Source organism: Aotus nancymaae, unplaced genomic scaffold (genome assembly GCF_030222135.1).
Source record: "Aotus nancymaae isolate 86718 unplaced genomic scaffold, 86718_ANA_hifiasm-v0.15.2.pri h1tg000011l, whole genome shotgun sequence".
NCBI lineage: Eukaryota > Metazoa > Chordata > Mammalia > Primates > Aotidae > Aotus > Aotus nancymaae.
Window position 1 is genome coordinate 60897990 of NW_026988422.1, and position 12538 is coordinate 60910527.

The 12538-nt window shown below is 55.1% G+C and overlaps 2 protein-coding genes across 6 annotated transcripts in view; both read right to left on the reverse strand.

The window, feature by feature from the left end:
• Positions 1-256: 256 nt before the first annotated feature.
• NGB (neuroglobin) lies at positions 257-6462 on the reverse strand. The gene is made up of 4 exons (XM_012476801.2): positions 6105-6462; positions 4623-4734; positions 3504-3623; positions 257-1407 (listed from the first exon to the last, which is right to left on the reverse strand). The coding sequence occupies exons 1-4, from the start codon at positions 6191-6193 to the stop codon at positions 1273-1275; spliced, it is 456 nt and encodes a 151-aa protein (XP_012332224.1). The 5' UTR covers positions 6194-6462; the 3' UTR covers positions 257-1272.
• A 3429-nt stretch (positions 6463-9891) lies between these two features.
• The window catches only part of POMT2 (protein O-mannosyltransferase 2), a 42643-nt gene continuing 39996 nt past the window's right edge, over positions 9892-12538 (reverse strand). Inside the window, exons 21-22 of one of the 5 annotated variants that reach the window (XR_010342092.1) lie at positions 11963-12320; positions 9892-11162 (exon numbers count right to left, since the gene is read on the reverse strand). Coding sequence is in view for 1 of the 5 variants with exons in the window: in XM_064375063.1 (XP_064231133.1) it covers positions 12215-12320 (106 nt within the window). In the remaining 4 variants the exon portion in view is untranslated. Of the gene's footprint in view, positions 12321-12538 lie in introns of all 5 variants that reach the window. The other 4 variants (XR_010342091.1, XR_010342094.1, XR_010342093.1 and 1 more) reach the window with 4 other exon arrangements.

Sequence of the window (12538 nt, forward strand, 5' to 3'; positions counted from 1 at the left end):
TGGCTGCTGGACATCCAGCTGTGAGCCCAGGAGGAAGAGGAACAGGGTTTGTGGCCTGCCAGCCAGTTTGGGCCACAGACCCCTAGCTCCTTCTCTGCCACTGGCTTCCCAGCGCCTCCTCTCAGGCCTCTCCCTCCTATTCCACCCACTCTGGCCTTGGCCTCCCTGACTGCATCCTCCCATGCTGCTCTGAGATCCGCTCCCCTGCAGCTTCATCCAGCACAGGCCGAGATGCAAGAAAAGACCAGGCCGAGGGTCAGAGAGGCACACAGAACCAGTTTATTTCTCATGAGTTTATAGACCACAGCACAGAGCAAACGGTTAAAGTGTGGACAGCTGGGGTGAGGGCGGGAGCCTCTGCGGCTGCCTTCTCTTCCCTTCAGCTGCCTGAGTACAGGCACACAGCGGGCAGTGAATCTCAGGTGCTGTGGCCTCCCAGTCGCTGCAGACTGGGGCAGAAAGGAGGGCCGAGGGAGGTAAGACTCACTCCTGCAGGGCTGGGTTGGTGATGAAGGGCTGGGGGAACTCGGGTCTCTCTGGGATGAAGCCGCCCCTCCTTCCTGGCCGGTCCCCAGCCCCACCCCACCTGGCCCGCTAGCTGGGTCCCCACAGCTGCAGAATAGTCCGGGAGCTCCCTCAGAAGTGCTGAATGAAGGGAAGGGAATGCCGCAGAGGGAAACTGACTCTGTCAGAGCATCTGCACAGCCCTCGGGACTCAGGTGAGCCCCATTGAGACCCAGGCCCTCTTCCCTTCCCTGTTAGTTCTGATTTGGCTCCCACTGCCTGGGATTCCACCAAGAAGGCTAAAGCTGCTCTTTCTCTTATTTGTGAAAAGCAAGCCGTCCTGGGGCAGGAGAGCAGTGGAGGGGCTGGGCAGGCAGGATGGAAGGTGCTGGAAGCTCGGCCATCTCACCCCCACCTTGGCCTGTGCTCCTGAAGAAGCAGGACAGACAGAAGAGCCCCATTCCCTCCCAGCTCCATCCCACCTCTGCCACCGAAACCCTCCTCATGGGGCCAGAGGGGTGCCAAAAAGGTAAAAAGAAAAGCAGGAAAGACGCTATTGGGGATGACAGGACACCCAGAAGCCCCTTCCTGGAGGAAAAGCCACTCCTGCCGTTGGGCTCTGAGAGCTGAGACCCAGTCCTGCCCAGTGTCACCTCTGCAGTGTGGCCAAGGGGACAAGGACCAAGATGCACGGGAGCTTGGGAAGCCTGGGCTACAATAGTACAGACCACAGACAGACAGATGGGGGCCGCCGGGCAGGGTCGCCTCTTACTCGCCGTCCCAGCCTCGACTCATGGCCTGCACCACGGCCCCGTAGAGCTGGCTCCAGGCGGCCCGAGTGGCTGGTGTGAAGGCAGGACCTAGACACTTCTCCAGCATGTAGAGCAGAGACTCGCCCACTGTCTGCAGAGGCAAGGGGCACCGTGTCACTTCCAAAGGCAGGAAGGCACTGCTCCATTCCACAGGGGAGAAAACCAAGGCCTAGCGCTCATTAGGGCTCCTGGGCCTTTTTCTCTCCTGCACAGAGTCCATGCTTCCTGAGCAGGGTCCTGCCCAAATCCCTGGGTATCACAGTGTACCCACCTTTCCCTCTAAATGTGAGGCTCTATATCCTTACATTTTTCTTTTCTTTCTTTCCTGTTTTTTTTTTTTTTGAGACATAGTCTCACTCTGTCGCCAGGTTGGAGTGCAATGGCGCAATCTCGGCTCACTGCAACCTCTGCTTCCCGGGTTCAAGCAATTCTCCTGCCTCAGCCTCCTGAGTAGCTGGGACTACAGACGCGCACCACCACACCCAGCTAATTTTTGTATTTTTAGTCGAGACGGGGTTTCACCATGTTGGCCAAGATGGTCTCGATCTCTTGACCTCATGATCTGTCTGCCTCAGCCTCCCAAAGTGTTGGGATTACAGGTATGAGCCACCACGCCCGGCCACCTATCCTCACATTTTTCATCCCACTCTTAGTCTTGCAACCACCCCATGAGTGGGGCCAAGGCATTGCCTGGGACCTCCCAGTTTAGACCAAACCAAGTCATTGCCCCCAGACTGCAGTTTCCTCATCTGCAAGGTACCAATGATGGGGCTAAAAGCCTGGGCTCTGGAGCCAGATAGACCTGAGTTCAGATTCTGACTCCACCCTTCATCAACTGGGTGACCTTCAGTAAGTTATGTAAACTCTCCGAGCCTCGGCCGCTTCATCAGTGATACAGGGAAAGTAGAAGCTCCAACTCCTGGACCTGCTGGGGTGATTAAATGGAATAATCCAGAAAAAGCTCTTAGCACAGCATCTGTATACAGGAAACCTACAATGATAATAGGCCAGGCTCAGTGATTCACACCTATAATCCCAGCACTTTAGGAGGCTGAGGTGGGCAGACCTCTTGAGCCCAGGAATTTGAGACCAGCCTGGGAAACATGGCAAAACCCCATCTCTACCAAAAATACAAAAATTAACTGGGCATGGTGGTGAATGCCTGTAGTCCCAGCTACAAGGAAGGCTGAGGTGGGAGGACCACTTGAGCATGGGAGGTTGAGGCTGCAGTGAGCTGTGATCATATCACTGCACTCCAGCCTGGGTGACAGACCAAGACTCTGTTCCCAAAATAAATAACTAACTAAATAAAAGGTAATGGCTCTCATTTGTTATTATTACTCATAATAAAATAAGGTTTATTTATCTCACAAATATTAACTGAATATTGACTGTGGATCAGGTACTGTGCTAGTGCTGGGGATGGAGAGAAGGACAAGACCAACACAGCCCCTTCTTTAAGGTGCTCACCGTCTGGCAAGGTGACCGGATTGTGTGGCGGACTGTCATATCAGTGGCCCCCAGTGGGCCACACCTCAAGGATTCATGCCCTTGAGTAGCGTCCTCCCACACTGACACTGGGCTTATCCATGTGAATGACTTTGGACAATGGGACATTAGCAAGAGCGACGCAAGCAGAGGCTCTATAGACGCTTGCACACTGGAGTTTGTCCCCTAAAATCTCCCTCTTGGAACTCAGCTGCCATTCCACAAAGAAGCTCAGCTAGACTAGTGAATGACAACAGGTCACAGGGAGAGAGCTCAAAGGCTGACAGGTCTTGGACATTCTAGCCTCAGTTGAGCTCCCAGCTAAACACAACACACAGGTAACTCCAGCTACACCATGCAGAATAGAAGAGCTGCCCAGCTGAGCCCAGCCATGAGAAACTGGAAAGCATTGTCATAGTTCTAGGTTGTATGATACACAGCAGTAGAATATTGAGCAGACCAGCTAATCCCAAAGGCTCCTTAACTTTTACAGTTTTAAAAGAAGCCACATCAGAAAAGAAAACTTGGAAGCTCAGAGAGGTCAAGCCCATGTCAAGGCCACACAGCAGGTAACAGATGCAGCTCTGGTTATCTAAGGATATGGAAATGGGAGAGAGAACAGGTGGCTAGGGGAGATCTGGGAGAGAGAAGTGGCCCCAGGTCAGGAGCTCTGGAGAGAGGCAGAGCTCCTTTACCCACCGAGAAGGAGCTGAGCTTCACACCCACTGTCCGGTGCTTCCTGCCCAGGCTGACAAGGTACTCTTCCAGTGAGGACAGGTCTTCCACATTGGTTACTGCAGCATCAATCACGAGCATCACCTGCCAAGGCCAAGCAGCAGTGAAACAGAGAGGCCAGAGCAGCCCCAGCTGCTCACAATCACAGCCAAAGGCCTGAGGGTCCCAAAGCAAGAGAGGCCAGCGGGACCCTCAGTTCTCCAAGATCAGGGGTCAAAGGCAGCCTGTGTCTACTACATACAGGGGGAAACGCAATATGTGATGGCCAAACTCCTAATGTTACACCCATGAAGGAAGCCTGTCTCCTCTGAGGAACTCACATCTCTAAACACGCCTACTGGAGAGTGTTGTCTGCCTGGGACAAGGAGAAACTGAGGTCCTTTGAGAATCATGAGACTCCAAAAAAGAAAAAAGAAGAAGAAAAATATGTCCAGGCGCAGTGGTGCATGCCTGTAATCCCAGCGCTTTGGGAGGCCGAGGCAGGCATATCACAAAGTCAGGAGTTCAAGACCAGCCTTGCCAACATGGTGAAACCCCGTCTCTACTAAAGATACAAAAAATTAGCCGAGCATGGTGGCACATGCATGTAATCCCAGCTACTCGGGAGGCTGAATCACTTGAACCTGGGAGACAGAGGTTGCAGTGAGCCGAGATCACGCCGTTGCCCTCCAGCCTGAGTGATAGGGTGAGACTCCATCTCAAAAAAAAAAGGAAGGAAGGAAGGAAGGAAGGAAGGAAGGAAGGAAGGAAGGAAGGAAGAAAGAAAATCATGATACTAAGAAAATCCCAGCCTGGTTTTCATAGGCAGATGGCTCCCAATGGCCAGGATCCATGCTAACACAACCTATGGGAGCCTGTCATTACAGAGGCTGGGACCAGCTCTCTTGAGCACAGGGTAGGGCAAGAGGCTGATTCTGATGTCCCAGACCAATCCAGCCCAGAGGGAAAGGAGCTGATAACCCTGTTTGGGGGAACAGGAGGGGAGTAAGACTAGGCTTGGGGCGGAAAGTTATCTTCCCCATTCTCCACTAGGGAGGTGCTCTGCTGGATCCCAGAGGCCCCTGCAGCTCCACCCACCCTCACCTTCCTGATGTGGTCCAGGAACTCAGGCGAGGAGAGACAGTCTTCTGGACTGGAGAACTGGCGGCAGTTGTACTGGAAGAGGGGTAGCAGGTCAGGCTCCAGCGCAAACAGCCTGTGGGTGTGAGGCCCAGGTGTTAGCCCTAGGTGTGAGCCCCTGCAAGCCCCAGCAAGCCCTGGGGCAGGGTACCAAGCCGGGTCTCAGCTGCAAACTACAGCAGACTCTCCCACCTGGCACTGCTCCCTGGCCAGCTTTGGCCATGCACTCCTCGTCACGCCTTCCACTGGCTCTGGGCAGCATCCTAGAAAGGGCAATGTGTCCCGGGGCCTCTTACAACACCTGGCACGCAGGAGCCCCTCAGTGAATAGCTGAGGGATGTGATTTGGGACAAGAAGAGGTCCCCAAACAGGAAACCTGGAGTTACATTGTGCAGAGAGGAAAGCCCTTCTCTCTCCTGCGCTGAGTACTTCCATGTGGTTAACTTGTAACTGTATTTCTCACAGTCCTTAGCAGTGGGTACAAGTGTTACCCAATTTTACAGAGGAGAAAACAGAAGCCCAGGGAGGCTAGAACTTGCCTATGGTCACACAGCTTGGATGTATCGGAACCACAGCAGGTGCCTGAAAAAAAAGTGGGCTGGGGGGAGTCCGGAGGCAGAAGCAGAGGCTCTCCTCAGCATTTGGGAGGGCTCACTGGGTAACTGAATTTTTTCCTCTTTTATCTTGGGGGTGGTTTTGAGGAAGCCTGGGCAGAAGTTCTGGACTGCGTGAGGGTGCCAAGGATTGAGAACACCACGGTGAGGGAAGCGGTGCCCGGTTGGTGATGACAGAGGGGTTACCGAGACGGCGAGCTGAGGTTGGAGACCGGCCTCCCCTTCCCCCAGGCCCTGCGCACCCCGCATCCCTCTCCCCTGCTGTGAGGTTCCCGCATCTGTCACTCCTTCCCTGGCGGCTCTCTGGACCTTTCCTCGGAAAGGTTTGTCCTGTTGGTTGTCAGGAATCCACAAACCTGGAGCCGGATCCCGCGCGCTCACACGCGGGCACAGGAGCTCGCCCCGCGCACCTCCCCTCCCCGGCCCTTGGGGTACCCCAGTGCCCTAGTACCGGCAGCGGGGGCACCCCTGCAGTCGCCACGCAAGGAACACGCAGGAGGCACAAGGCGGGATGGAGGCGCAGCGCGGGGACGGAGGTCCACCCGCCCAGATGTGGGGAGATCCGCGGGAGGGGACCCCGCCCGGCCCGGTGAGCCCCGTTGGGAGGAGAGTGTGCGGCGCTGGTTCGCAACAGGCGCCCACGGCCGGGAGAGAGGCAAAGGGGCAGTGCCAGCCGTCGCCGCGCCCCGCTTCTCTGGCGCGCATCTGGCAGGCGCCCCAGCGCCCCGGCAGCGGCCAGTTTTCCCTCCTCCGGGGCCAGTGCTGCCGCGTGACCCCTTTCCCGCCGAGGCAGCCTCCACCCGCACCCCTGGGGCGCTCGGGCCGCCCTCACCTGGCGAACAGGACAGTGCCGTGCTCCAGAGGGCTGCGACTCACAGCCCGCCAGCTCTGCCGGATCAGCTCGGGCTCCGGGGGCTCCATGCTGTCCCGGGGACGCGAAGCGCGGGGCTGGGACCCTCGGGGCGAGGGCGCCGTCACCGCACGTGCCGCTCCATCTCCTCCGCGACGCTGACCCCTCCGCCCCCTGTGTGCCCCCCGTGCCTCCGCCCGGTGGGGGCCGTAGCCGCTTCTTCCCTGGCGCGGGAGAGAAGAGGCGCGCGGCCGGCCGTAGGCGTAGGCGCCCCAGCTGTGCTTCCGGGGACCCCGCTCGGCCGCTGCGCCCTGCGCCCCGCAGTCGTGAGAGCCGCCCCGCCCCGCGCCGCTCGGACTGGGCGCTTTAAAGCCACTGCGGCCCCCGCCCTCTCCAGGCCAGCGAGCGCGCGCTCCCTCCTCCAGCGACGACCTGGTGGCCCAGGAAAGGCTTGGCCTGCAGAACGTAACTGACATCGCTGAGGCTCTCCGGGCCTCAGTTTCTCCTCCAGAGCCCCGAGACCACTGTGTTGAATTTGGTGGCCTCAGGTAGGCGCTGCATGCGCCCTCTCTTCACAGGCCTCTCCACTCCAGCATTGCCGGAGTCATTTGAGTTTGCCACCTACCTGGCCCGCAGTCTCCTGCCTTCCGCAGGTCAGGCCAGGGGAGGTGGCCTGGGACATCCAGCTCTGGGTCTGACTAGGGCACCTGCACACGTTGGGGACCACCAGGGCTTTCAGTCCTAGGGACAGGGCCAAGACCACAGCCATTCCCAGTCAGGCCTGGGTTTTTTTGAGACTCCATCTTTAGAAATCCGTCAACTCCAGTTCTAATCCCAGCTCTGCTTGGCCGGGATGGAACCCCCCCCCAGGATGAAATCTTGAGGTGGTTCAGCTCTAAGATTCTATCATTCCATGATTTAATTTTTATTTGTATTTTTCACCTCTCCCCTCCCGGGGGCCCTCCCCACTTCCATGATTTTTAATCTTTTTTTTTTTTAATGGAAGTACTGTTTAATTTTTTCGATAGAAGTTCAGATGATAGAAGCCACGCTCCCCACTCAGGGTGTGCAGTTGGCCACATGTCAATTAGAACTAAACTTTTCACTTTGAAGCAGAAAATTCCTCAGGCTCCGCCCAGTGCTGGTGGCCCAGGTTTGGGAGAGCAAGCCCGTTTCACCTTCCTTTGTCTCTCATTATTCCCTCAGGAGCCTCCAAGCCCGTCTCCTCTATCAATCCACGCCTCTCTGGGCCTGTTTCCTCAGTTGCGTAGCAAGGGGGTTGGGTGGCGCAGTCTCTGGGGCTTCTAGTCCACCTCCTTTGGTTCCATGGGTACAAGGTGCGTGTGTTCTTGAGCCCCTGGTTATGAACAGCTGTGGCTCCATGCCCAGCCCTGTGCTAGACACGGAGTGGTAAACTCCGGGTCTTTAAAATTTCTCCTTCTGGCCCTGAATCAGAACTGAGTGCCTCAGAACTCTTCTTTCCTGCTCCCAGCCATGCCCCAGGAAACCACCTAGTGGTTCTCCCTCTTCCAAGGACTCAGGAGTTTGTGGTACCTCCTATTCTATTCTCCATTTCCTCACATGTCTCTGCGCTGGAGCAGGAGAGCAAGGCTATGAGGCAGCCTGGAAAAGCTGGGATCGTAGGGTCCAAGAGGTCCCCAAGCAAGAGCACAAAGGGAGGGGTGCTGCAGGGAGAAGGCGTGACTAAACTTCCAGCTTGGGGTCTCACGGACCTGCAGCCAGGTTCAGCAGGTCACAGGGCAAGGCCTCATGTCACTGGTGACCTTCACTCTTCAGTGCCCAGATGCTCTGTGCAGGCCACCTGGCTGGTCTAAGGTGCCCCACTCTACCCAGCTCATGCTTCTTGCCAGCAGTCTACACTTAGGACCCATCTTGCTTCCTCTCTCCTCTGCCCAGGGTCTGGAGTCTGAGGCAGGGGGAGTTAATGGCCATAGCTAGTTAAGTGTAGTCAGCACTCAAACCATGGCTTCACTCTTAGTCTTCCCAGAGCCAGGAGATACATGCTAAGACAAGCCTAGCTAAGTGCACTCTTTCCCAGCTCCCTTCAAGAAAGGCCTGAGAATCTGGATGGGCCTAAGCGACCAGAGTGATATATTCCCACTAGTAGACCAAGGGTCTGAGCCCACATTTCAGAAGCTCGGTGAAAGTCACAGGAGCTCTCCTCCCTGTGGGTCATCCAACCAGGAGGCAAGAACCTAGACGAGAGTTCAAGTACTGTTGCAGAGCCAGTGCTGCCATTGAGGTCTATGTATCATTAATCATAATACAGAGCTGGCATTTATGTCTAGACACTGTTCGGGACATGTTACTTCATTTCCTCTTTTCATCCTCACAATAACTCTATGAAGTAGGTGCTGCTTATCATACCCTCGTTTTACAGCTGAGGAAACAGTCAGAGGTTAAGCAACCAGCCCAAATTAACACAGTAAGCAGTGGGGCCAAGATTTGACCTCAGGTCTCTCTGGCCCATCCTGTAGGCCTTCATGCTTCCCTTGCTTTAATGGGCTATGGCCAAGAGCCCCACTCATAGTTCAGATCAAGCCATGGTCACTGGGTCAGGGTCAGCGGTGTGCTGGAGCCAGCTTTTATACGTCTCTCAAGAACCAACTGTATGCATCTCTTTCCAGCTTCTCATTCAGTGACAGCAAGTTGGTAGCTTAAAAAAAGAACATGGTGGGAATAGTTACACCATGGAAATTGGCAAATGCTATACCTACCAGTTTTTCCTCCCAGAGCACCTGTGGTTAAACATCTACCAGCATACACTGATCTGGGTGCACCTGGGGGAGCCCAGAAAACTAAGCCCTAGATGAGCAGCTGCTGATGCATTAAGCAGCAGGTTCACAGGAACGTGCTGCATCAGGGACCTTGGGCTGAGTGCTCAGGCCTTCTCCCCAGGGTATCTAGGACTGACAAGCTGTTCTGGGAAGATGCTTCTAGTCCCAGGACCAGGCTAGAGAGTCCTGGCCCTACTATTAACTAATCGTGGGAACTTAAGGCAAGTAATTTAATCTCTCACGCGTAGAATGGGAACAAAACCATCATTGACTTCACTGGGCCTTTATGAGGATTAAATGTCGGAGGTGTGTTGAGACTTTGTAAACTAAGCTGTACCACTCAAGGAAGAGTGATCTGGCCCCTTCCTAACCTGCCTGTCGTAGGCATGTTCCATCTCCCGAAGATCCACACACCCCACTCTCCCCACCAGCCCCACCAGAGGGTGGCTAGGCAGCCCAGAAGACCCCCAGTTCCACAGCACAGTGCTAACTCCCCTCCCCCCACCTCTGTCCAACACTCAGGTCAGCTCCTGCTGCCTTCAGATCCTAACATCACTCCCACTAACAGGAGACTCCTGTCAAGATGGGGGCCTGTTAGGCAGAATGGCTAGTTGCTACAGTGCTGGGACACTGGGTTGTCTGGGAAGGGGACAACTTCTTCTTGCACTCCTTTCTATGCCATGTGAGCAGGTTAAAAGAGGACAATCAGAGGTCCAGCTTCCTACTTATTTTGGATCAGTTTAAATGTATCAAAATGGCGAGCAACCTTACTCAAGTAACTGTATCCGTGGAGAGGCCCAAATGCCACCTGGAGTAATCAGGCTCACCTGCCCAGCCCAGGGCCTCTGCAGGAATTAGCCCAGCCTCGGACATGACACCAGGGATGGTTCCTGCACTCACAACGTTCTTCTCAGGGAGGCTTTTCTGGAAGCCAGAGTGCAAGTCAGATTCAATTAAGTACAAAGACAACATGGCATTCAAAACAAGTGCTTTTTATTATAAAAGTTTTTTTTTTTTTTAAACCAAATGAGACTCAAGAAGCTGGCTGGAGGTTGAACTGGTTGACGAATATCTCCTTCCTTCACCAGCAGTTTGTGGGACACATTTCTGCCAAGTGACAGCCTTTCTCCAGCATCTTCCAGAAAACAGAACCTGAGTACTCGAAGCTGCATCAACCCATGTAGCCTTGGGCCCAGAGAGGCATTTGCCAGTCTGGGCATGGAGGAAGAGAAAATGGGCAGAGAATTCTCCTTGGATCCTTAGAAGGCAGCAGGAGCTGGGGAAGCGTTCAGCCCCAGTGCAGCCTAATTGGGAGGGAGCGATAGGTAGAGGCTGGCTGGGCATCTCCTTCCTCACCCTCATTCGGGGTGGCTGCCCCTCTGGCTCCTTCAGAGCTCCTCCCTTTCAAGTTCCTACTGGGAAATAAGGCACAAAGGAGAGTCAGCCATCTCCTGGATGTCACTGTGGGCCGCCTGCTTTGCAAAGAGCCAACCACAGATCCTGGCATTCTACCTGCAGAAGAGCCCGCCCGGCTCAGAAGAAATTCTGCCTGTGGGGAGAAGAGGAAGGGAGGGGAGGGGAGGAGAGGAAACGTGGCAAGGTGGAAGCAGGGAGCAGAGCTTCATCCCTCCTCTCCTTCCCTGCCAGAAATGCAATTAAGCAAGCAGCCCAGATGCAGCCATACAGACAGTGCTTCCTGCTGGGGGAAGTTAAGAGGGCTGTAACCGTGGGAGAGGGAGGTCATCAGGCCCCAGATCTAATTAACCAACCTGCCTTGCTTTTGATGTTGCTGCATTTCCTCTATTAACATTAATGATGGTTGGTTTGAATGTCTAAGCATGGCCAGAAGCTTCTCTCCCCACCACCCAGTAGGCAGCACAGCCTGTCCCTGGGACCAATATCCAGTCTCCGTGGCAACCGCCTCCCGAAGATGCTTTAAAGAGATCTGACTGTGTCTGAGTTGTTGGGAGCTACAGAGGAGGGAAAAATGGAGTGTGGCAGAGATTCATCATTAAGTCTTGAAGCATCAGAGTTCTCTGAGACAAAAGAAGTATTTTGTCATGCCCAGGAAGGAGGAGGCAGGCTGAAGAGCTGACCTTGGGTGGTTTGGTTCTACCAGTGGGTTTTCTTCATCCCTTTTGGGGAGGAAGTGGAAGGAGCAGCTCTGAGCTTCTTGTTCGAGCTTCAGAGTGGTAGGCATAGGAAACAGGCATGCATTTCTAGGTGCTATGGGTCTTCACGGCTGAAGTAGTGACAGAGAGAAAGGGAAACACCCACAGAGTGAGGTAGGGGTGAGCAGGGGAGGATGGCAGAAGTGACACTGGGAAAGCTCAGCAGGTGACAGGAACTTTATTCTGGAGAGGCCAGAGTCCCCACACCCCAGTACCATACATTCCCTGCCCTGCCTCTCATCTGTCTTGGGCGCTAAGCAAGGTACCCACAGGCTCTCCCAGCAGCCAGCAGAATGCATCTGCCTCGCCCTCCAGGCCACACCAGATGCACTGGGAGAGACCCAGCCTCTGGCACACAGAGCCTGGAAACACCGAGCAGCCCAGGATAGGACATCGTTCCTCCCGAGTCTCACAGTGTGACAATCCCAAAAAATGAGGAACCAAGGGCTAAGGCAGGTGGATGCCCCGGAGTCCGGTGCTGTGTGTCACAGGCAGGAAGTTCAGCTACCTCCAGCCACTCAGGGACATGGCGGGAGCCAGGCCCTCCAGCTCAGGGCGGCTCGCCTTCCTCCACACTGGATTCCTTTGTTTGTGGGAGGAAGGGAAGCACAGCTTTGGTCTGTTCCGCCTCTGGTGACATCCCAAGATGAGGTCAGTGCTCTCTGCCCTCAAGGCCCTCTTAGAGGTCTGAGAATTTTTGACGGATCTTACAAACCAAAACCCAAGAAAGCCAATGTGAAAAAAATACCAGAAAATATGACTATTTAGAGTTTATGACAGTCAGCTGTCCACAGTTACACGGTCTGTGTTCCAAAGGGATATGGACAATGTGCCCTCACATACACACGAACCCACATTCACGCTCTGGCACCTATCCTCCGCTGTGCTGCACACCAGGGAGCGGCCTGCGCGGTGCTGTCTTCTGCAGTGCTGTGGATGGAGCTGCGGCTCTCTCCAATGCTGGCTTCAGTTCCAGGGACACTCCCAGAGCTGGGTCCCGGTGGGCAGCAGAATTCTTCAGCCTCCTTAGGCAGCTTCCTCACAGCTGGAAGGGTCCAGTACTGCGTCCCAGCTGGCTCTCCTGGGAAGTTCCTGGACCCAGGCTGGAATCTTTGCAGTGGCCTCAAAATTCCCATGAGTCTAGCCACCTTAGTCCTGCCATAGGACTTTGGGGGTCCTGGGCCAGGGGACCAACCATCCCGTAAGCCAGAGGGTGGAAGAGGTAGAAGCTGTGCGAGAGAACCAGCGGGAGGCAGTTGGCATCCCAGTGCCTTGGACGAGGGGCTCTGAATTCCACTCCTCCTGCTGGAGCGCCATAGAAATTCCCCATCGCCAAGCCCGGCTCTCTGTCATGGCCTTGTCTGTCTGAGTCCCGCTGGGGCACACCGCAGCCTGAGCGCTTAGTAGATGCTGACTGAATGACAATAATGGAAAGAACACTTCCCAA

What these genes read in the sequence shown, in the direction of transcription:
- NGB (XM_012476801.2), bottom strand. Translation starts at nt 6,193, where the DNA reads ATGGAGCCCCCGGAGCCCGAGCTGATCCGGCAGAGCTGGCGGGCTGTG. An exon ending in GGCACTGTCCTGTTCGCCAG is followed by an intron (nt 4,735 to 6,104) that starts GTGAGGGCGGCC and finishes TCACACCCACAG; the next exon opens with GCTGTTTGCGCTGGAGCCTG. An exon ending in TCCTGGACCACATCAGGAAG is followed by an intron (nt 3,624 to 4,622) that starts GTGAGGGTGGGT and finishes TGGCCTTGGCAG; the next exon opens with GTGATGCTCGTGATTGATGC.